Source organism: Polyodon spathula, chromosome 1 (genome assembly GCF_017654505.1).
Source record: "Polyodon spathula isolate WHYD16114869_AA chromosome 1, ASM1765450v1, whole genome shotgun sequence".
Classification (NCBI taxonomy): domain Eukaryota; kingdom Metazoa; phylum Chordata; class Actinopteri; order Acipenseriformes; family Polyodontidae; genus Polyodon; species Polyodon spathula.
This window is the reverse complement of record NC_054534.1, coordinates 91,646,953-91,672,450: the sequence shown is the minus strand read 5'-3', so window position 1 is coordinate 91,672,450 and position 25,498 is coordinate 91,646,953. Positions and strand designations below refer to the sequence as shown.

Genomic DNA, 25,498 nt, shown 5'->3' with positions numbered 1-25,498 from the left:
ACCATCTTAACATGCCTTTTAAATATATTATTTACTCCTGTTTTTCTAACCAATTTGAAATGCCCAATTCAAATGTTGCATCATGGCTGAAGTAACTTAACAGTCAAGAGGGCTAAAGATCAGGGGGTGACCTCTGTTCCTGCTGCCAAGCCATTGCTCTCTTTTCTGCTGCAGAACCTATGCAGTGAATGTTTCCAAGTTAATCCCTATATGCTAGGACTCAGCCGGGAAGGTTTTCCCCTAGACTCACTGGTCGATGAAGCTCTCCTTCCAAATCCAAATGGATCCCTGCTCCCTGTGGGTCCGCAGCCAAGATTAGCAACATGGAACCAACTTTACCTTTGAGCTTGAACAATGCTTGCAAGAAACATGCTTTCTCGAAGTTACAATATTGGTATGTGTTACTGTGACAGGACTGGAAGGAGTCCCTGTCGTAATTTGCCCTCCCGACCACCGGCAGCGCTGTGTAGGGTTGACCGTGATTGGATCAGGAGGCTGAACTCTGACCATGCAGGAAGTTCCGGGTCAGGCAGCCATCTTGGCCCAAGGTAGAACCATGCGGCCGTCGGGTCCCATCATTGCAATCAGCTGTGCTGTTCTCGTTGATTGGCTGACGTGGGGCAGCGTGCTGATTGCAGGGGTGGGACTTGGCAGTATTTAAGCAGTATGGTTTTGCCATTCGCGCTGTCTGGGCTGAACTGAAAACACATGCTGTGCTTGCTTTGTTGCTTTCATTCACTGCTGTTATTCACAGAAGCTTGAAAATCTTGGACACTGTTGGATTACTGGAGTGAGGAACCGAGGACTGGCCATTAATCTGTGAAAGGGAGCTAAGAAGCGGTGAGAGGAAACCCACCGCAGTACCACAACGAAACCCAGTGCTTCCTTTGTTGTTATTTTGTAACCGTGACATTTTTGTTTACTCTTTTTATTTCAAACCTGAGTTTACCATTGCTGGTATTCCAGGTGGTTTTCTTGTTTATTTTTTGCAATACTGGACTGTTCTATTTTTATTGTTTTTGTAAAATAAAACCCTGCCCTGATACCATTGATGGTACAGGGCTCTAAGGACTAATCTCCATTTCCGGCTCCTGTGTGCTGTCATTTCTGGTCCTTCCCAAAAGCTCCACCCACTACCCTCCCACAGGTGGTGTCAGAAGTGGGATGAGCATGGACCGGCACACCCTGCAAGCCGTTCTGGAGGATCAGGAGAGACACCGTGATGGTATAGAGCGGCGTCGGGAAGAACGGGATGCTCAGAGGGATGCTGAGCGTACAGCCCACATGACTGCGATGGCTGACAAGATGGCGGCCATGTGTCTGGCCATTCAGAACCTGGTAGTGGCCCAAGCCCAAGCTCAGGTCCCGGTCGCAGCAGCTGGACCAGTGCTGCCAGTGCCCAAAATCCGTCTGCAAAAGATGACCCCAGAAGATGACCCGGAGGCCTTCCTGACCACATTTGAGCGGATGGCTACAGTGTCAGGGTGGCCAGCCGGATGTTGGGCAGCCCAACTAGCCCCCTGTCTAACTGGTGAAGCGCAGGCAGCATACCAGGCTCTGAGCAACGTTGTGGCGGAAGATTACTCCCAGGTGAAGACAGCTACCTTCCGGCGCCTTAATATCACCCCGGAGACGCATTGCCGGCGTTTCCGGAGTTACTAGCGGCTGGAGGGAACCCGGCCTCGCATCATGGCCCAGCAACTCTGGGACCATCTGACCCGCTGGCTGCGTCCCACTGAACGGACCACCCAACAAATCATGGAGTCTGTGGCGGTCGACCAGTTCCTGGAGGTGTTGGAACCAGAGACTCGAGCCTGGGTCGCTCGCCACAGTCCCGAGACGATGGACACGGCCGTCGAGCTGGCGGAGGCCTTCGAGGACGCACTGCTTCGGGTGGACCCCAGTCCAGCTCCAGTGAGGCATCGGCCTTCGCCAGCGCACCCAAAGACTGCAACGAGGCCTTCAGTTTTCCCCGTCCCTTTGAGCGCCTCTCCTCCAAAGTGGAGACAGAGGTTAGCTCCCAGCTGGGCTAGAGAGAATCCTTGGACCTCCCCTAGTGGACCAAGGGACAAACAGCCGTCTCCCACAGCGCCGCCTTCCCCTACCTGCTTCCGGTGCCACGAGGTGGGGCACATCGCGAGATTCTGTCCCATCGCGATGGAGTGTGACGTGGCCTTGCGATGTCCGGCTGCAGAGGGTGGTGAGTACAGGGGAAGGGGTCGGGAGGGGACTTGCATTATTAATGTAGATGTTGGTAATATGAGTACCCACGCATTAGTGGACTCAGGGTGTAGTCACACTATAATTCGGTCTGCTCTCTTGGAGGGTACGCCTTGGCTGCCACAGGGGTCTGTGACCATCTCGTGTATTCATGGAGAAACCAAGGCATATCCTACCACTAAAGTTAGAATGACTGTGGAAAGTCGGACGTGCCATGTAGTCGTGGCTGTCGCTAAAAAGGTGCCATACCCAGTGATTTTGGGTCGAGATTGGCCTTACTATTCAGAAGTTAAGGTCAATGCGGCTCGGCCACCCATTGTAGAAGGGGTGGTCGCAACGGGGGATCCAATTGGCCGGATCTTTCCCTTGCAGGCCGACATATTTACTTCCAGGTTCCGGCCCCGTAAAACTAAAAGAGAGCGGAGGGCTGAGAAACTTGAGGGGGCATTAATGAGACAAGGCTGGGGATTGGTGGGGGAATCTGCATTGCCTGTCAAACGAACACAGAAGGGTGTGGGTGTCCAGTGTGACCAGCGGGAGCGGGTTACTGAGATCCCTAGAGCAGAAGCTACTGAGGCCCCGCTCGGCATACCGCAATTCTGGGACCGGGGTGTGGACCTGGAGTGGGAGCAAAGTAACGACCCCACTCTGGTGCACATCCGGGGGCAGGTTTGGTCTGTCGAGGGGAAGGAAGTTGAAGGCTGCTGGCCGCTCACATTTCCTCACTTCATCGTGATGGGGCATTTGATGTATAGGGTATCCCAAGCCCCGGGCACAGGACAGCCTTGTAACCCAGTTATTGGTTCCGGGGTCTTTCCGCCGGGAGGTCATGAGGTTGGCACATGATATTCCCTTTTCTGGCCACCTGGGGCGGGAAAAGACCTTGGAACGAATACTGGCCCGGTTTTATTGGATGGGACTCCACATGGATGTGAGGAAATATGTAGCGGAGTGTCCCGATTGTCAGAGAGTAGCGCCGGGACGGGTTCGCCCGGCCCCGCTGGTCCCACTGCCCCTGGTTTGTACTCCCTTCGATCGCATAGCAATGGACATAGTGGGCCCAGTGCAGCCCGCCGACTCTGGATATACGCACATTTTAGTAATGGTGGATTATGCTACTCGATATCCAGAGGCGGTGCCACTGCGCTCCACTAGTGCTGTCGCCATTGCTAAAGAACTAGTTAAGATTATTGCTAGAGTAGGGGTGCCCAAAGAGATTCTGACAGATCAAGGAACTAACTTCATGTCCGATACCCTCAAAGAAGTTTACAAAATTTTGAAAATCCATCCCATCAGGACCTCTGTGTACCATCCACAGACAGATGGCCTGGTGGAAAGGTTTAATCAGACCCTGAAGCAGATGCTGAGGCGATTTGTGAACCAGGAACAAAAACATTGGGCAAAACTCCTTCCCTTCCTGATGTTCGCAGTGAGAGAGGTGCCACAGAGCTCAACTGGGTTCTCCCCGTTTGAGCTGCTGTATGGGAGACAACCCCGAGGCATTCTCGATCTCGTGCGAGAAGGGTGGGAGGACCAAACCTCTACGTCTAAAAATGTAGTCAAATATGTACTACTGCTACGAGATCGCTTGGAATTAGTCGGTCGTTTGGCTCAAGAGAACCTGCGCAATGCTCAGCATCAGCAGCAGCAGCAGTACAATCAAAAAGCACGAATTCGGACTTTTCGAACTGGGGATAAGGTACTGCTGCTTCTTCCCACAGCTGAGTCTAAGTTGTTTGCCAAGTGGCAAGGGCCTTATGAGGTGGTTCGAGCTATAGGGAGAGTCAATTATGAAATCAGGCAGCCGGACCATCGAAAACCACTTCAAATTTATCATGTAAATTTGTTAAAACCTTGGAGAGACAGAGAGGCCCTGTTTATTGCTAATGATATCCCCGAGGAGGATTTTGGTCCTGAGGTGGGGCCACTTGGTCAAACAACTAAGATTTCAATGGGGAAACAGTTACTTCCCTGTCAGAAACAGGAGCTGGGCCAACTAATTGAGGAATTCAGTGATGTTTTTTCTGAGTTGCCCGGTAGAACTGACATTATTGAACATGCCATTATTACTCCGCCAGGTGTTCGAGTGCGTCAGAGGCCTTACCGGATCCCGGAAAGTCGGCGGGGTGTAATGCGCCGGGAAGTGGCCAGTATGCTCGAGCTGGGAGTAGTGCAACCTTCCCAGAGCGAGTGGTGTAGTCCTGTGGTAATGGTACCTAAGAAGGATGGCTCCACTCGTTTCTGTGTGGACTTTAGAAAGGTGAACGCTATCTCCAAGTTCGATGCGTACCCCATGCCCCGAGTGGATGAGCTCCTTGACAGACTGGGTAAGGCGAGGTTCTTGTCCACTCTGGACCTGACGAAGGGATACTGGCAAATCCCATTAACCCGCAGCTCCAGAGAGAAAACCGCATTTGCTACCCCGGATGGCTTGTTTCATTTCAAGACCATGCCCTTTGGGTTGCATGGGGCCCCGGCTACCTTCCAGAGACTGATGGACAAGGTGTTATGTCCCCATCATCAGTATGCTGCAGCGTATATTGATGACGTGGTTATTTTTAGCTCTACCTGGAAGGAGCACCTTGATAGATTGGCGGCTGTCCTGCAGTCTCTGAGGGAGGCGGGGCTAACAGTCAACCTAGGTAAATGCACGTTTGGCAAACAAGAGACCCAATATCTTGGATTTAGCATGGGTAATGGTCGGGTAAAACCAGTGGCTTCCAAGGTCCAGGCCTTGGTGGACACTCCGGTTCCACGAACCAAGGCTCAAGTGAGGTCACTTTTGGGGCTGGCAGGCTATTATCGCCGTTTTATCCCCGAGTTTTCCACCATTGTTAGCCCCTTGATTGACCTAACTAAGAAGAGCGCCCCAAACACTGTAAAATGGTCAGATGAGTGTCAGGAAGCATTTGACATGATAAAGCGGATACTTTGCCAAGCCCCTGCACTAGTGTCACCAGATTTCGACAGGGAATTCATCCTCCAGACAGATGCCTCGGATGTCGGTCTGGGGGCAGTCTTGTCCCAGGAGATCGATGGGGTAGAGCACCCCGTGCTATACATTAGCAGGAAAATGGCTCAGAGGGAGCGCAACTACTCAGTTATTGAGAAGGAGTGCCTGGCCATTAAATGGGCCATGAACTCTCTTCGATATTATCTCCTGGGGCGGTCCTTCACTCTTGTCACAGATCACGCTCCTCTTAAGTGGCTAAACACGATGAGGGACACGAACGCCCGGATTACTCGGTGGAGTCTGGCGCTGCAACCCTTTAACTTCACTGTTAAACATCGTTCGGGTAAGGAGCATCAAAATGCTGATTTTTTTTCAAGGGAGGGTGGTGATTTAGGGGAGTTAGGGTTGGCCGAGTGTGCCTATGGCTCCACTCTGAGGGGGGGGATGTGTGACAGGACTGGAAGGAGTCCCTGTCGTAATTTGCCCTCCCGACCACCGGCAGCGCTGTGTAGGGTTGACCGTGATTGGATCAGGAGGCTGAACTCTGACCATGCAGGAAGTTCCGGGTCAGGCAGCCATCTTGGCCCAAGGTAGAACCATGCGGCCGTCGGGTCCCATCATTGCAATCAGCTGTGCTGTTCTCGTTGATTGGCTGACGTGGGGCAGCGTGCTGATTGCAGGGGTGGGACTTGGCAGTATTTAAGCAGTATGGTTTTGCCATTCGCGCTGTCTGGGCTGAACTGAAAACACATGCTGTGCTTGCTTTGTTGCTTTCATTCACTGCTGTTATTCACAGAAGCTTGAAAATCTTGGACACTGTTGGATTACTGGAGTGAGGAACCGAGGACTGGCCATTAATCTGTGAAAGGGAGCTAAGAAGCGGTGAGAGGAAACCCACCGCAGTACCACAACGAAACCCAGTGCTTCCTTTGTTGTTATTTATTTTGTAACCGTGACATTTTTGTTTACTCTTTTTATTTCAAACCTGAGTTTACCATTGCTGGTATTCCAGGTGGTTTTCTTGTTTATTTTTTGCAATACTGGACTGTTCTATTTTTATTGTTTTTGTAAAATAAAACCCTGCCCTGATACCATTGATGGTACAGGGCTCTAAGGACTAATCTCCATTTCCGGCTCCTGTGTGCTGTCATTTCTGGTCCTTCCCAAAAGCTCCACCCACTACCACAGTACACTAATCACACAGTTACATAATACCTTTATTAGTTTTAAAACAGCAGAATATATAGGGCTGTATTCTGATCACAGCGCAAATGCAAGTACAAGTGTGAATTGTGCTTGCCCCCAATTCTGTGGCACATAAATGGAGCGAAGGCGTAAAAATAAAAAAAAAAAACACTGTGCTGAAATGGTATTCTGAAGACATGTCTTGCGCCATTACAGAGCGCCTGCCCCATTACCATGAGTCGGCATAAATTTTGGAGCGTGGCGTCATTAACATATTTGCAGCGCAATAGGGTCCCAAATAGACAAATAAGCACTGCTGAAACAATTGACCACAGCTAAAACCAAGTTTATTTAGTGGCACAAAGAGAAAATTAAAGAACAAAAAGATGAAAAAATGACAAAACCATAATTGCAAATAGTGTGCACGTTAATGATTTTCGTATTTACTATTGCAATTTTATTCATTATTGCGTGTGATACTTGGCATATTATGGTGCACACTAAATGCAGTGCTTCACACTAGGATAATCAGAATGAATATGTGATTTTTATGGTAATGCATGCTGATATATTTAAATGACCATCCAGCTCAGGATAATGAGATGAGCTGGTTCACATGGTATTTACTAAAGGGCAATCATTTTATTGCACACATTAAAGTGATATTTATTAGTGCGTATGAGAACCAGGCTTTAAGCACTGACAGGTGCATTATGTAAACCTCTTTTTCTAGCCTGAAAACTAGTGATGTGCAGTTCAATTCTTTTTACGGACTCTTTTGTGTTGCCTCGCCCTGTGTGAGGCGCCTGCCTGAGGGAATCGAGGTTCGCTACATTGGTGTGAGGGGTGGGATGTGGAGATCAGTCAAGAAGGAACCTGGAGAGGAGTCGGAGCTGCCCCCACTGGAAGGATGGGGCCTGCTGGCTGAACAGGCAGAGGACAGTAAGCCATCAGACCCTGGGAGCGCATCCAAAGGGGGACCAGATACGACAATCCCGGCACCGCATTGCAGCACACGGAGCGCTGTAAAGACCCGCCGGTTCAATGGGAAAGTGGACTGGGATGCATTCCATGCCCAGTTCAATCTGGTGGCCTGCCTGGAAAGATGGACCGAGGAGGAGAAAGCTCTCCAACTCATCAGGTGTTTGGCGAAGGATACGCTACCCTGCCTGCTCACTCTGGCTCCGGAACAACAGGCGGACTTCGGGGCACTTGCGCTCCGGAGCTGGTTTGGCAGCAGTCAACAGCCAGGGCTTCTGCGCAACGAGCTCCGGGGGAAGGACTCGGTAGCCGGGCGAGACATTCCATGAGCTAGCCATGACAACAGAGGTCTTGACACGCTGTGCCTTTCCCCACATGCCTCCTGCGGTGCAGGAAGAGCTGGCCAGGGACCAGTTCATAGAAGCCATCGGGACCGGAGAACTGCGGGTGCAGATGCAACTCATCCAGCCCTACAGCTTCCAGGAAGTAGCGGAACTGGCGTACGAGAGGGAAGTGGTCTAGGCCACAGAGCGGTGGGAACCTGCTGATGAGGTCCACCACGAGTCCGGACAGCCCAGCTGGAGATAGAGGAGGCTGTGCCAGGTGAGGGGCCACCTGACTGGCTCCCCGAGGTCGTCACTCTCTTCTCAGGGCAGCAGTAACCCAGAGCTCGGGAGTCAGTCTGCTACCACCCCTCTTGTGCTGGAGATGCAGAAAGCCTGGCCATCGGAGCGCTGAGTGTCCAGAGAGTAGCCGTGCTGTGAACACCAGAAACCCTCGGCCAGCATCGGGAAAGCGCCCAGGGGTCCGATTAACTGGGGGAAAGTGGACCCCACAAAGAAACCTCGTCACAGCTGAGCAGGGTCCCTCAGTGATGGTGGTCGGGATGACCACTGTGGATGACCACTACCACGTTGGTCTCTCTTTTATGCATATAAAACATTTTTGAACAAACTCATTTGTCTAATTATTTCCCTACAATATCTTTGAGACAGGGAGTGTACCAGAGACTGAAAATCAGGATGATTTAAAAGATTCAGAATCAGCTGATGGAAAGTGTTGTTGATCAGGAGTCATCTATACAAAGGTAAGGATAATGAAAGGAGTGGAAGTGAGGATGTGAATAGAGAGCACATAGGCAGAAAAGAGAAACAGTTTGTAAATAATTGGAAGCGCACTGTATGAAGTAAACAATATAATTCTGGACAGATTAGGCATTTTAGGTTGCAGCAGTGGCCACACAATCTTAAAGGGATATGTCAAAAGAACTGTCAAAGAGTGTGCACTTCAAATCTAAATGCTAATGAACAAATCAAGAGTCATAATACCTTTTGGGGCCTTGACAACCAGAAACAAAGGGCTGATTTTATTGCTGAATATGTGTCCAGAAGGCCCACAGCACGCAACAGAGTCGGAAAAAATAACTTTTTTTTTTTTTTTATCTCCCAAAGAATGGACAAATATCTAAAGTCTGCAAGTCATTCTTCCTCAGAACTGGATCTTTCTGATTATATGGTACATTACAATCAGAAAAACATTCACCAGACATTTGCGGGACAAGAAGCAGAGTTAGTTTGCAAGAAAGTGGCTCATAAGTAAACCAGAACAACTTAAATGTGTACAGGAGTACATCAGCTCATTTCCAGAAACAGACAGTAACTACTGTCACAGTGATGCCCAACGAGAATATCTTGAGGCTCGATTATTCCTTGTACACATGTATAGGATTAAAAAAAAAAAATGTATAAAAAATACAAGCAGTTGGAGGGTTTGTTTACTGAAAGGTATTCAATGAGGAGCTTAACCTGGGAACCTAGGAAAGAACAGATAAAGAAACCAAGACAAAATGGCTTTTGAGGGTCATATGCAAAGGAAACAAAGAGCAAGGAACTTCCAAAGAGCAAGATGACAGAATTTGAACTTGACAAATCAGGAAAGTGCTACATGTGTTTTAAAAATCAAGTGGGCGAGGTGGAAATTAAATTGTTGCAGCTATCTGGTTTTGACTGAAAGAAAAAGATGCACAGGATAAAGAGCATGCTGTCCTCTATAGTGACGCTCGTGGTGGACAGAACTGGAATTGGATTATGAGTTCCATGATCACTGTGGCATTAAGTCAGAGCGCTAACCTTAAACTGGTTGAACAGATTTTTTTTTTTAAGTGGTCATTCCTTCAGTAAGTGACAGTATGCACAGCGTAATTGAAAAAAAAGTGAAACGTGCAAAAGTTTACTTGCCATCAGACTACTGCCGCTTTGTAAACAAAGTCTGTTTCCGTAAACCATATAAAGTCACTACCATCACCCACAATGACTCTGAGGGCTGAAGTTCTATCAATGGCCACTACTTCAAACACAATGCATTTTCTAGAATTGGTTTTGTGCACTACATTCGATATGAGAAAACTGCTGATGAAATCCAACTATTCTTCAGGAAGGAAATCAGTGAACATGAAAAACTCCATTAAGCCCACTACAAAAAGTGTGGGAGACCAAACCTCAGCTCTTGAAAAAGCACACCCTGCCCCTGGCCGTAGTTTGTATTTGTTGGATTATGATTTAAATGTATTGTTTAGTGCTTAAAAACACGATGTGTGTTATTAATCAAGTAATTACCAATTGGGAGATGGCCACATATATAAAAGTTAAACAGCTGCTCCTGGTAGGTTGATGAGAGTTTGGAGAGAGCTTGGAGAAAGGAAATGGAGAGACAGTAAAAGTTATAAAACTAAAAGCAATTGCTACTTGTGCTGGCTTTACACCAGCACGATACTTGCTTTAATAATTTTTTTGTTTTGTTTTGGTCAACATGCCTTTTTGATTATGAAAAGTGTTTTGTTCTGTTTTAGTTTAAACATTTTATTTATTTAAATTAGCGCTTTATACACATAGCACTGAGTCTGTCTTTTCCTGGTTTGTGAAGTCACCAACAAGTCTATCTGTGACGAGTGCAAAAAAATCCATTATATAAACACTGACATCACTTTTTTTTAGTACATTATATTTTAATGTACTCCACATACATTTTTTTTTTTTTTTCCGGCTTAAACCTGATGCAGCGCAAAGGTCAAAACACCTAAATGCTATGCAATTCTGTGCAACTTAAAAAAAATAAAATAAAGATTCAAAGCAAACACCTCAGTTTTTCTCTGCGCCACGAGGCCATGGGGGACATGGACCCTTATAGAGGGGTGTGATGTGATGAGAAGTGCTCTTTGTGAGATCCGACACAGGAGGATTTGTAATCACAGGCTTTGATTAGGCTGGTAAGTCCTTGACAAAACTCAACCCAGGGCAATATCTGATGTTGGGTACAGAATTATAACAATAATTGACAGCTAAGTTTGTCTGAACTTTTGTTGTTCTTTAAAATCTACTTGATATTTTTTCCTTTGCTGTGCTTATACTGTATATCTTTTGTAAAGTATATTGGTTCCCCACCATGTTAAAATATTCTATTAAAACATGTGATATTGGTCTACTGGTCTGTTCAATTTCAAGAAATTTCAAAAGACTTTTTGTCAGCCTAGCATCAGACATCAAACAAATGTAAATCATAGCACATTGGAATTGTCATGGTAAATGTATTTAAGGTAGTTCTTCGTTTTGTATATTCTAAGTTTGATGCATACAATAACAGACTGTTTTTTGCATCATAAAGTATTATACATCAAACAACCTCAAACAATATTTACTAAAGTAAAAAGGCTTGTAAATAAGGTAGCCTAATAGAAGTGAATGGTAAAACAACTGCAGTAACGTAATTTAACCAGTGGTAAGGAGGACTCTCCAGTCAAACCATTTAACCATTTAGCCAGTTTAACCATTCAAGAGCATTGTTTCTTTTTGGTTTATAGTATAAGCCCATAATCATTATTAAAAATGCTTGAATTTATTTTGTGATTAACTAGTGACTTTGGGGGAATTTTCTGCCATACATTTTTTCAACCCATATTTGGCTAGCCCCAAGCTTTTCAGTATTGAAACAGTACTAAGGCAGACTGTTAAGGGCTTGGTGAGTCTTGGCTAAGTCAGTTGTTAATGGCAGGTGCTGCTGGAAGTGGTGCCTACCCAGGAGTTTCAAGACAGACATTGGTTTTGCAAACTCTATCATTTACTTTACTGGTTTTAAAATATGCACATTTCCAAGAAAATTATATATAAGTTAAAGTTGTTCCTTGTGCAACATTCATTTCCTGGGGTTGATTTTAAAAATCTAAACAGTAGCAGATCTTGATACTGCCACTGTATTTGTGAGCTATGTTTTTGATCGTGGCATCTTGTAAGCCATATTGTAGTGATATGGCTGGTGTTTGCCCCTTGGGAGAGGAAACCTGTAACCTGAGGCATCTAACACATAATGCAATACGCTGGGCTCTACTGCAGTGCCAGGAGTGAAAACTTGACAAGGTTACAGTTGTGTGGGCAAACGAACAGCTGCTATACTTCCATCTGTAGTGGTTGTCAAGAAGTCCTGTGATTGGGCAGGAAATATATTGCGGGAAAGAGTATGGAATCCCCAGTCACATACAGATTTAAAAAAAAATCAAAATCAAATTGTAATGCATATATCACAGAGGGAAGTGGAGTACAAGAAATAACCTCTTTTGGTGATCCTGAGACGCACACTCAGCTTATCTAGCAAGTAAATATAGATGCTGCTTAAATGATTTTTCATTCAGTAGCTTTTGCAAAATAATTGTTAAAGGTTTACTAAAAAAAGAAAAAAATCAAACCATACATGTGTATGCTGATGTATAGGTACTTGTGGGTAGTGACTGTAATTGTATTCATTTTTATTGCAGTATGTGCCACCCATCATTTCTGTCATATCACCAGTTCCAAACTTTTGGTGGTTTTTTTTGTTGTTGTTTTTTTTAATGTTCCCTATTTCGATTGCATACTTTTGCAATGTCACTCTGCTTTCTGAATAATTTATTTTCTAAGATCCTCATTTGTATTTCCTTCCAGCAGCAATGTTCCTTGCGTGATTAGATCAAATGTTGATATCAGTATTATTTCAAAGAAAATACTGAGCACACATTCCTTAGCTTTGTAGAATTTTCCATGTCACACTAAGTAATGTAAATTCCACAAAATATATACTCCTGCTCATTCACCTCTTTTAATGGGAAAGCATATCTTTTTAGATAAGATGCAGCTCCTAAATAGAGAGGTAAGCACAGTATATATTGGTGAGTAGAAGCTTCCAATTCGAGAAAGAGAAGTAGATAGGGCAGTGTGAACAGGCTGGCTGTAGGGGTGACGTCAGGCCAGAAAGGAGCACAGACACACAGTACTAGCAGATGAAACTGACATGCTGCATTTAATAAACACACAGAAAAATAAAAGACTTATACAAAACAGCACACAGCACTTTAGGTCAAAATAAATAGACAAACAAAACGTGCTAACACTAAACGAAACAGACACTAACAAACAGGGATGAATGATAAACAAACAAGTATTGTGCTGATCTAATTCAGCACGTATGGCAATTGTAATTGTATTATTATTTTAAAGCTTACTCCCAATTTTCTCTCCCATTGAGTGAAACGTTCATCTACATATACTGTTGTGCCAGGATTCAATTGCTAATTCATTATTCAGTTGAATCCCAGCACGTGAACTAATTTGTGCAATCCCCATGCTCACATACTATTTGTTACTTTATCAGCATGTAAAGTAATTATATAATCCCTGTGCCTAAATACAACTATATATTTTAAATCACTTGTTCTACACAGACCCATTTATATCCCATGCATCAATACCTATACACCAACTGTGATGAGTCAAAGGGTTTTCGGTCTGTGATTCAGCCTCCCGACAGTAGATGGCATCAAACCAACTCGGGACTTCCCTTACCAAGATCTCGTGACCATGGCAAAAGTCATCTTTTTGAGGGGCGGCACCTTGGTGAGGGGCGGAAGTACGAGTATGTAACTTCCAGCCACTGGAGTCAAGTGAAGGAGAAGGACACGTGTCGGTTGGGGATTGGTGTTCCACTGACTACAGAGGCGGGACATTACATACTAAAGGGAACGTACTACTGTGTTCGGGGTTGGTCCGAAAGTAAAGTAGGAGGAGTAACGGGTGGAGGGAGAGTCTGGTTTTGTGCAGCGGGATTTTTGAAACACTAACATTTCTTTTGTCTTTTTTTTGTTTATGTATGGTCACCACGAAGACAAATTAAAGACGAGTCATCACAGTTTGTTTTGGATTCCACCCCTGCACTCCTTCCCTCACACCATTTTGTTTTCTTTTGTTATTTAATCCTTTTGTTGTGTATAGAAAATAAAAATAAATTATTTTATTTCTGTACACATAAATTACTGTCTGGACATTCCATTTAATACACTCTCGCCTCACACCAACATTAACACACCACACGCAACACAACACATAACACACACATGAGTGGGGTACACTGCCACATACCTCCCATCTTGTGCGCAGTGCACATGGCCACAATGGCCACCTCCCCGCTTAATCCCAAAGCCCCGGTCACAGTCTTGGCCCAGGAACAGGGACAGCAATTGGTCCATGGGTGGCAGCCATGGTGGGAGATTCTCCTCCCAACCCAACACTAACCACAGCCAGGTTGACCATGCCTGACTGGCTCCTCCATCCATGGCAAACTAAGCATCCAACCGGCTGCCTGTGGGGGTGGTCTCCTGACCTCCCCCCCTTCTCTGTAGCTGGCAGCTCCCTCTTCTGGGGCTCCGGCCACCGAATTTCCAGCAGCGAAAGTGCTGCTGGGGAAGGTGGTTTCCTGACCTCTCCCCTTTTCTTCGTAGCTGGCAGCCCCCTCCTTCGGCGCTCCGGACACACTATCTCCAGCAGCGAAAGTGCTGCTGGGGGAGCTGGTCTCCTGTCCCCCCCCCCTCCCCTTTCTTCATAGCCAGTAGCTCTCCTTTGGGAGAGGACATACTAGTGGTAATGCTGTCAGCAGAAGTGCTGACAATGCTGGGGCTGGCTCTTCCAGCCTGGGCAATCCTTCCTCCTGCTGATAGCTCCCAGGCTGACTTCTTCAGCTAGGGCAGCCCTGGCAGTGGAAAGGCTGCTCCCTCCCGTGGCACCCCTAGCAGCGGAAAGACTGCCACGGGCATACCTGCTGACAGTTCCCAGGCTGACTTCTTCAGCCTGGGCAGTCCTGGCAGTGGACATGCAACCAGTGGAGCAGAACACTTCGGCAGGAGAAAGGCTGCTTCTTCCTGTGGCCCAGCTTGCAGCGGAATGAATGATGCGGGGTGGCACACTCTAGCAGCGGAAATGCTGCTTGTGGCACCATTGGCAGCAGGGATGCTGGCCACGATACTGCTGTCAACAGACGTGCTGAAAACATCAAGGCTGGCTCCCCCAACATTGGCAGTGGTGCATGGGCATCCCCCTGTGATGGCAAATGAGCATCCCTAGGCAATGAAGCCAGGAGAGGAGTCCCTGGCCCAGAATGCAGCAGCAGGAGCTCCACTTCTCCCCCTGGTGATGGAGTCAGGACCAGTCGTGGTGCTGGGGTTGGCCACTCTGGCAGAGTCCTCTTCATGTTCACTGTGACCTGGGCGCTGGTAGCACGGGCTCCCCCATCCGGGTGCTTGTAGCACGGGCTCCTCCCGTCTGGGTGCTGGTAGCTCGGGCTCCCCCATTCTGGGCACTTGGTAGCACAGGCTCACCCCCTCTGGGCACTGGTAGCACGGGCTCCCCGCATCTGGGCAGTGGAAGCACAGGCTCCCCCCCGTCTTCGCACTGGTAGCTCGGGCTCCCCCTGTCTGGGCGCTGGTAGCTCGGGCTCCCCTCTTCTGGGCACTGGTAGCTCATGCTCCTCTCACTTGGGCCCTAGTTCCCCCTCTTCATATTGCATGGAGCATATTGCGTGGGGCATATGGCTAAGGTGTGCCCATATGCCCCACAGCCGGGGCACAACTCCGCCATGAGGCTCTTTAAAAAGGCCTCCCAGCCATCATCCCCGACCTCCTCCTGCTGTTGCTGCAGTTGCTGTTGTTGCTGCAGCTTTCCTTTCCTGCTTCTCCCCTTGCTCCTTCTCCCCACCTTCCTCTTCTGGGCCAGTTCCTCCTCCTTATCTTGAAAGGGGTAGTTTGCCACCACGTGTCCGTACACCCCACAAGTCCTCGAGGCCCCAAGGAGGTCCTCCAGCTCACTACAGCGGTCTCTCCAGCTCCAGCTTTCCATTTTTGTATTTTTTAATTTTTTTTTCCCCCTCACAGTACTCTTCCTGGCCTGAGTCATAGAGGCGCTGTTATCCCTGATGATTCCACGTGTATAACAGGCTGGTTGTAGGGGTGACATCAGGCCAGAAAGGAACACAGACAGACAGTACTGGCAGGTGAAACTGAGACGTTGCGGCACTCAGTTTGTTTAATAAACACACAGAAAAATAAAACACAAGGCACTTTAGGCCAAAAATAAATAGACAAACAAAACACTAAATGAAACAGACACTAGCAAATAGGGATGAACGCTAAACAAACAAGTATATGGCAATTGTAATTGTGTTATTATTTTAAAGCTTACTCCCGACTTTCTCTCCTGTTCAGTCGCCCTGAACACCGAACCCTAAATGAGTAAAAGATGCATCTATATATACTGTTGCGCCAGGATTCAATTGCTAATTAATTATTCACCTCCGTGTCCTCCAGCGGTGGCTGTTGCAGCAGCTTACATTTCATCGGCTGCTGCATCTCCATCTGCCTTTGCCGCTGCCTGCTTTTCTTTCCCATTTTTTTATTTATTAAAAAATGTGTCCCGAAAGTTCCAAACCCCCCCCCCCCTGCAATACTGCTCTGAGCCTCCTGGAGGCGCTATATCCCACTGCTAACACCAAGCATGACAGGCTGGCGAGTGGATACAAGTCTAGAGACAGACTGCAGTTCAAAAAAATAATACTTTTTTTATAAATAAGCACAAAATAAAAGGGCACAAGGGCCAAAACAATCTATACAGGGCAGAGCTCTGCTCTGCCACACAAATATATATTTTTATGAAGTCTTAAAACCACAGACAAATTAGTAGTAAATGATATAGCATCATATACACCACTGGAGCCTATCAACCAAAAAAACAAATAAATAAATAAAAAATTTAAAAAAGCATTGTATTAGATATAGACAGCTAGTGCTTCTCCTTCTGTTACATTGTCTATCATTACAAAGGCAGACACACCGTTGAAATCAATGCCATTCTCCACAGACACACCGTTGAAATCAATGCCATTCTCCACAAGCGTCTTAACGATATCCCAACCTACTGCTGTTGTTTGGTTAGAGTCAAGATGCAGTGTATCTACTATGTAAGCAGAAAGTTCCTCTGAATTAGCAGTTTTAAAGCTCTGTGGGATGAAAATAATGTACAAAACACAGTTGCCTCGTCGCATACAACGCAAACAGACTCAGAATCGTTCATTTTTGCCCTTTATATATTCATCGTGTGCTGCATACACTTTAGGGAGATACTCTTGTCTGAGTCACTGTTAGGCATGGCTCCACAATTCGAGATTTTTTTCATTAAAATATTCATAATATTTCACTGACCAGCCGTGTATAAGCGGTACTTTTAACACACGCTGAGGCACCTAGTAAAGTTAGCGCCCTTAAGTGAATACGGTTTGCATAGCAAATACCTCCCTCGCGGTATTTTTGTGACATAATTTGCATACATTTCCACACATTAACATTATTCATTATATTTAAATGACTCAAACGCAGTGCTTTTTCCACGTGCTAGGTGGCCTGCTGGTGAGTGAATACAGCAGGTGTACAAAGCACGCAGTAAAGGGTCTTACTGATGGCAAAACCGCTGTTTAGTGAATGAGGCCCCTTGACTGAAAATAATGCATCTATATTATGCAATACAGAAAACTGAAACAACACAAAGCAGAAGGGTACATTGCATTAGCACGTTTTAACTTCTGCAGTATTCCAGCAGGTTACATACATTGCATTTTCACAAGGCATCTCAAACCAACTGAACAGTAAAAGGATGCTGCTTCCTCAGCTGCAAAGTAATACATGTCATGCTCCATTTTACCCAGCCCCAGAATCACTCTATTAATGTCAAGACAAGGTGTGAAGGTGCTCTTGTCAGACTGTGTTGTAGGAGACATTCGTTTAACCATGTCATGCATGAACAACAGAGTATATTTCTTTCATATCTTCCATTCTAAAGGCATGTCTGTATATCCTCAGAGAGTATGTGTTCCTTGTCTGCAAGGGTACCGTCAAGGATGAATAATGTAGCTGTAGCTTTATTTATCAATATACTCCTTTCTAATTAATCAATACCTTGGGAAATGTCTCATACCACTTATCCAGAGACAAAAAAAAAACTTAATTACAAATACTGATTTTCTGGAAAACATTGTGTAATTGTTCTAATTTGGTAAGTAATGATTTGAATAACTCTGTGTTAAGTCACCTGGGTAAACTGTATCTGCAAAGTTCCATAAAGATGAGTCACACATCAGATCAGTACATGCCAGCAAATTGGTCTCAGTCTACCACCAAAGTCATCTATAAGTTTATGATTTCCTAACACGCTCTTGGAAATTAGTTTATCCTTGAGAACATGGGAACATGTAACAATTTGTTTCCCCCTTTGGATTCAGGTTCACCAGGACAGTTCAGTTTTTTTAAACTAATATCACAATGAATGATGTTGTATTTAGTCCTGCTTCTTTTAACAAAAGAGAGTTCGACTGCATTCCAAATTGATGATGCTTGTTCAAATGTGCTTGTGTAGTGTAGGATCCTTGCATATCAATTAAGCCATCCCACTTTAATTCTGTGCTAAATCTTACAAATTCTCTTACTCTTCTTAGCAACAAACTGAACTAGGAAGTAATCATGAATTTGTAGCACAGTGCCATATCTTCATAGCACAGTGCATTGTTCAGAACATGCCCAACCATATCACGCTGCCTGTTTTGATGAAGGTTAAGGTGATAAAAGGTGGGCAATAAATATCCAAGATGATGATGCCTGACTCTTTAATGTAATTATTTGCTCAGGCACTACAGAAGTAAAGTGTCAGAGATATAACAGGATGGATGTGGTTGTGATAGACAGTTCTGAAGCAGGAGTAAGAGTGTGGTTTCCTAACACTAAGTGGGTCCTTAATGTCTATATTAGCTATTAGCGAGCTGTGTATTTGTTCAGACTCTTGAGCTTAATGACAATTGCTATTTATATAGGAATGGTCTAGCAAGAGATTTGAAAAAAATCACATAAACATAAATGTTTTCCAGAGACAGTAAAAAGTTATTAAAAACTTTAATCCCACTGGAACCTTTAAATGAATGAGGAATAAAATCATCTGTGCTATTTCACATTCACCCCCCAAAAGAAGGAAAAAAAAATAATTGTTGCCTGGACCTTGGTGTACAGAAATCAAGACTTTTTTTTTTGCTTTACATAAATATCACTCAACACATACATCTGATATTCAGTCATCTCCACGGCTCCATTTTGTGTAGTTTAACACTAGGCAGAGAAAACCCTGAATAAATAAAACCATGTTTGAGCTTTAAAAAAAGAAAGAAAAGCTGATGTACAGGTAAGTAAGCTGGGCTGAGTTGAGTGGGGGACGGAGGGGGGTGATGCTGGGATGCCAGAATCACAGTCGAGCCCTCTTGAGGTGTCGTGGGCTAGTCGACGAAACACTGAGGATGGAAGGTGCCCACATGAAGACCTCAGAGATGTACCCTACTTAGCTCAATCCAGACGGTTGTCATGCTGATGCGCTGGGGAGGCCGCACTGCGGTTGATCCCCGGAGCCAGCATCGCGGCCGTTGTGTATGCTGATGCGCCAGGGAGGCAAATAAGCTGATCCCTGGAGCCAGCATTACACTTCAACCATTAACACCAGACAGAAGGATATCTACATCATTATATGGAAGGAAATGCAAATGGATGGAGACACATATGGATCACATTAGTTTACTGTAAAGCTAAGTCTTAGTTGGTGCTTATCTTGGCAAGAGCCGAGTTCAAATCTACTCTCGTGTAATGGAAATCATAAGCAGACTAATACTTTTTTTTTTTTTTTTAAAAAGAACAATTGAGCAATTAATTCTCACCAAGAATAAAATATGAAAGTCACTTTAGCTTTTTTTTGTACTGAATATGATACTGATTTTTTTTTTTTTTTCAATTTGGAATAACCTAGTATATCTGTGACAGAGAGAGAATGAATCAGAGTCAAAAATTTCCCTCGCTGTATAACAGGAACAGTCGGAAGTCGCCCATCCAAAAAAGGGAGCAAAGCCATATTACTGGAAGTCAGTGCCTTACTGTGGCAGGCGATATATCAGCCATGGATTAGAGGAGACGTGATTGCACTCGCTACCAAAGAGGGCCTGACTAAACGTAGATTTTTATGACCTGCTTCCGACTTGGACCCACTACTACAGGACTCGACACGAAACCGCTGCAAAACTGTCTTCTTACCCATGACCCGACCATCTTTAATAAGACCTGCAACCGAACATTGTCTCTCATTTACCTAGTGCCTCTCACATTCACACACAGATATCTATACAGATCTTTTGATTCACCTCATTCACAAACTTTTTTAATATCACCAAGCAATCAGACGTGATAAAAAGGTCTTGCAACGGATCTGCTTAGTCAGCTGACTCCTCCCTAATCGCCTCCTGCTTTAGTGCAGGGAATACTGGTACATTTACCTTCTAATATGTTATTTGGGAAAGGGTTACAGACGAGTACACAGAAAAAATAATTTTGGTGATTCAAATTCTGACCTGAAAATAATTTTTTTTGACCCGCACCCGAACCACAAACCTTCAAAAAGTTCACATTCTGACCTGAACCCGACCCGCGGGTATGTGACCCAATGCAAGACATTAACTGAAGGTATATCAGGGTATGTGGCCCAGTGATCTGTTCCTCTGTTATGGTTACAGAATGACCGTGAAGATTGAAATGAAACCGTGAGTGTTAAGTGTTGTTTTGTCTGTCTCATTGTGAGGGCGAGAGTGTATTAAATGGAATGTCCAGACAGTAATTTATGTGTACAGAAATAAAATAATTTATTTTTATTTTCTATACACAACAAAAGGATTAAATAACAAACGAAAAACAAAATGGTGTGAGGGAAGGAGTGCAGGGGTGAAATCCAAAACAAATTGTGATGACTCGTCTTTAATTTGTCTTCGTGGTGATCATAAACAAAAAAAAAAGACAAAAGAAATGTTAGTATTTCAAAAAAAACCCGCTGCACAAAACCAGTATCTCCCTTCACCCGTGACTCCTCCTACTTTTACTTTCGGACCAACCCCGAACACAGTAGTACGTTCCCTTTAGTATGTAATGTCCCGCCTCTGTAGTCAGTGGAACACCAATCCCCAACCGACACGTGTCCTTATCCTTCACTTGACTCCAGTGGCTGGAATTTACATACTCGTACTTCCGCCCCTCACCAAGGTGCCGCCCCTCAAAAGATGACTTTTGCCATGGTCACGAGATCTTGGTAAGGGAAGTCCCGAGTTGGTTTGATGCCATCTACTGTCGGGAGGCTGAATCACAGACCGAAACCCCTTTGACTCATCACATATCCCACCCCTCAGAGTGGAGCCGAAGGAACACTCGGAAACCTCTAACCCTTCCCTTTTACCTCCCTCCCGGGAAAAAAAATCAGCATTTTGATGTAACTTACCCGCACGATACCTTATTTGAAAGGCGAAGGGTTGGAGCGCCAGGTACCACCGCGTAATCCTAGCGTTTGAATCCTTCATCGTGTCTAACCACTTTAAAGAAGCGTGATCTGTGATGAGTACAAAGGGTCGTCCCAGAAGATAGTATTTTAAAGATTCCACTGCCCATTTCACTGCCAGGCATTCTTTCTCCACTACCGAATACCTCTGTTCTCTGGGCAGTAACTTCCGACTGATGTATAGTATCGGGTGTTCTATACCATCTCTCTCCTGGGACAGAACCGCCCCCAGACCAGTCTGCGATGCATCTGTCTGCAGGACGAACTCTCGGCTGAAATCCGGGCTTATTAATGCTGGGGCCTGACTCAAATTAGTTTTAATAGATTCAAAGGCTGTCTGACACTCTGCACTCCACTTAACTTTATTTGGAGCGTTCTTTTTAGTGAGATCAGTGAGAGGGGCGGCTATAGTGGAAAAGTGTGGAATAAAGCGGCGGTAATAACCAGCCAACCCTAACAGTGATCTCACCTGGGTTTTCGTGGTAGGTACCGGTGAATCCAACAAAGCCTGGACTTTTGAAACCAACGGTTTCACTCTACCCTTACCCATTATGAAACCTAAATATTTAGTTTCTTCTTTTCCAATAGCGCACTTTGCCATGTTCGCTGTGAGCCCCGCCCTCCTCAGAGACTGTAAGACGGCTTCTAATCTAGTCAAATGTTCTCTCCAGGAAGAACTATAAATGACTACATCATCGATATACGCAGCTGCATACTCTCGATGAGGTTGTAAAACCCTGTCCATTAGTCTCTGAAAAGTAGCAGGCGCTCCATGAAGTCCGAACGGCATAGTACAAAATTGAAAAAGACCCTCTGGGGTTGAAAATGCCGTTTTCTCACGAGAGGCTTTCGTTAATGGAATTTGCCAATATCCTTTCGTCAGATCCAGAGTTGAAATAAACCGAGCTTGCCCCAGTTTGTCTAAGAGTTCATCTACTCGAGGCATGGGATATGCATCAAACTTGGAGATAGCATTCACCCTCCTAAAATCGATACATAATCGTAGTGACCCATCTGGCTTGTCTATTGGTACTATTGGGCTACACCACTCACTTCGGGAAGGTTCAATTACCCCAAGTTTCAACATACACTCCACCTCCCTTCGAACAGAATCTCTCCGACTCTCTGGAATGCGATACGGTCTCTGTCTAACTCTTAGACCTGGCGGAGTGATAATAGCATGTTCGATCAAATGCGTTCTTCCAGGCACGTTAGAAAACACATCACTGAACATTTTAATTAGATTGCTTACCTCTTCACGCTGATCAGGAGTTAATTGTTCCCCCATCGGGACCTCAATTGCTGACTCTGACTCAATTGAGGGTCCAAAATCCTCTCCCTCCTGTACAGGAGATATAAAATGGACTTCCCGTTCTTTCCACGGTTTCAGGAGATTAACATGATAAATTTGACTTTCTTTCCGACGCCCAGGCTGTCGGATCTCATAATTGACTTTACCAATTGCTCGAATAACCTGAAAGGGACCCTGCCATTTAGCAAACAACTTAGATTCCGATGAGGGCAACAATAACAACACTTTATCTCCAGGTCGAAAGTTCCGAATTCTTGCATTTTTATTGTAGCTTTGTTGCTGCTTCTGCTGTGCCGCTTTGAGATTGTCATGTGCCAATCGACCGACTAATTCTAAGCGATCGCGTAACTGCAACACGTATTTTACTACATTTTTAGACTCCTTTGACTGTTCTTCCCAGCCTTCTCTTATGAGATCCAAGATACCCCGCGGCTGCCGACCGTACAAGAGCTCAAACGGGGAAAACCCCGTTGAGGATTGTGGTACCTCGCGAACTGCAAAGAGCAAGTAGGGAAGCAGTTTAGCCCAATTGCGTTTTTCTTGATCTACAAAGCGGCGCAACATATTTTTCAAAGTCTGATTAAATCGTTCAACAAGCCCATCCGTTTGTGGATGAAAAACTGAGGTTCTAATTGAACGAATTTTCAATAATTTATATAGTTGCTGAATACAGTCTGACATAAAATTAGTGCCCTGATCAGTGAGAATTTCTTTCGGGATTCCCACCCTAGAGAATATTTTTACCAATTCATTCGCTACAGCTATTGCATTCATAGAGCGTAAGGGAACAGCTTCTGGATATCTCGTTGCGTAGTCCACTACTACTAAAATATACCGATATCCTGACTCTGTTCCCTCCAGAGGGCCTACTAAATCTACACCAATCCTTTCAAACGGTACCCCAATAATTGGAAGTGGAACCAGAGGTGCGGGGCGAACTGACTTAGGGGCAGCTAATTGACATTCAGGACACTCCGATACATACTTCCGCACCAGACCATAAACCCCAGGCCAAAAAAACCGGGCCAGAATTCGTTCCTGAGTCTTTTCAGTTCCCAAATGACCTGAAAATGGAATGTCATGCGCCAATCTCATGATTTCTGACTGAAAAGGCCTAGGAACCAATAACTGTTTTACGAGCTGTCCCGTCCCGGGAGCCCGGGTTATTCTATATAATAAGTGCCCAGATACAGAAAAATGCGGAAATACCACCGGTTGTCCTTCCTGCATATCCTTCCCCTCGATATATCTAACCCGTTTCCAAGCATACTGTAACGTGGGATCATTTTGTTGTTCATATCCCAAGTCAATATCTCGGTCCCAATGGTTAGGTACACAGAGAGGAGTGTCTTTTATTACATGACCTTCCACCTCAGTAACCTCGCAGCCCCGGTTACACTGAATACCTACTCCCTTTCCTTGCCGTTTCAGCGATTGGTTTACTTTTGTGTCAGACCCCTCCCCTTGTCGTCTCAGAGTTCCCTCATATTTTTCCACCCGACGCTCTCTTTTTGTTTTTCTTGGGCGGATTTTAGGGTTAAACAGGTCGGATTGCAACGGAAAAATCTCGCCAATTGTTTTCTCCTGTTGCTTTAATTGTCCCCTGGTAGAAACTAAGACCATTTCCCGACCTAAAATACGATCAAAAAACGGCCAGTCTCTTCCCAGGAGAACAGGGTATGGTAAACATTGCGCTACAGCCACTTTAACGCAAGCTGAATAATCACCTACAATAAGTCTAACTTTAGTGGTGGGATAAACCCGAGTTTCTCCATGAATACAGGAGATAGCCACTTTACCCTGTGGCTCCCAGGCTACCCCATCCAAGAGAGCTTGCCGAATCAATGTTTGTGCACACCCAGAGTCCGCAAATGCGTAAGTACTCTTTCCCCCGACCTGTACTCTTAACTGATAAGGGCCCTCCCGACATTCCCCAGTGTTCCTACCTGTTACTGCTGACCAGGATCTTGTCGCCAGGTCCACCTTTCTTACTGGACAATTCCTGGCAATGTGTCCAGGCTCATTACATTGGTAGCACACTTGGTTAGGAGGCATCAACGGAGTTAATCTGTCCTGCGAGTCCGCGACCGGCAGGTTAGGGGGATTCTCTCTCGCCCAGGATGGGGCTAACCTTGACCTCCATGGTCTGAAGGTCCGGTTACCCCCTCTGGGCTTCATTGGTTGGTTGGTCCGAGTTAGTTTAGGGGCAGGAGTGGGGTCTGACCCGGCACCTTCGTTTGCGTCTTCGTAGGCCTCCGCCAGGAGGAGGGCATCCTCGAGAGTGGTAGGTCTATTCCTCTTAATCCACTCTCGATTCCCTGGCGGTAGTATAGACGCAAACTGTTCTATAACTATTTTCTGCACCAGTTCTTGGGGTGTATGTTCTTCTGGCCGCAGCCACCGGGTGCACTGATCTAAAAGATATTGTCCCGCAACCCGGGGCCGCATCCCCTTGGACAGCTGGTATTCCCGAAAACGGCGCCGGTATGTTTCCTCCGTGATCCCGAGGCGTGAGAGAATGGCTTCTTTAACTTTAACATAGTCCCCTGCATTCGTGGCCGTCAGGGCTCGATACGCTGCCTGAGCTTCCCCTGTCAGGCAGGGTGCCAATTTCATGGCCCAGTGTTCCCTAGGCCACTCTGCAGCCTCTGCCACTCTCTCAAACGTAATCAAGAAAGCCTCGGGATCATCTTCCGAGGTCATCTTCTGAAGATTAGGCTGAGCTGCAAACATCCGGGCAACCGCTCTCTCTGATGTTGATATTGATAGTTTTTCTACCAGCTGTCCCAAGAACTGGGCGAGCTGTTCCAGGTGCCGTGTCTCTCTCTCCTCTCGCTTCTCCTCCTGCTCCCTAAACATTGTCAAAACTGTAGCTGGATCCATTTTCACTTCTGACACCACGTGTGAGGCGAGAGTGTATTAAATGGAATGTCCAGACAGTAATTTATGTGTACAGAAATAAAATAATTTATTTTTATTTTCTATACACAACAAAAGGATTAAATAACAAAAGAAAACAAAATGGTGTGAGGGAAGGAGTGCAGGGGTGAAATCCAAAACAAACTGTGATGACTCGTCTTTAATTTGTCTTCGTGGTGATCA

The 25,498-nt window shown here is 45.6% G+C and overlaps 2 protein-coding genes across 3 annotated transcripts in view; one reads left to right on the top strand and one right to left on the bottom strand.

Annotated features, from left to right (window-relative positions):
• The window catches only part of LOC121324204 (gamma-aminobutyric acid receptor subunit beta-1), a 134,772-nt gene that overhangs the window by 84,544 nt on the left and 24,730 nt on the right, over positions 1-25,498 (bottom strand). The window lies entirely within an intron of this gene.
• On the top strand, positions 1,667-6,006 carry LOC121324209 (zinc finger protein 213-like). The gene is made up of 2 exons (XM_041265836.1): positions 1,667-2,200; positions 5,970-6,006. Exons 1-2 carry the CDS (start codon positions 1,690-1,692, stop codon positions 5,975-5,977), a joined length of 519 nt encoding a protein of 172 aa, XP_041121770.1. The 5' UTR covers positions 1,667-1,689; the 3' UTR covers positions 5,978-6,006.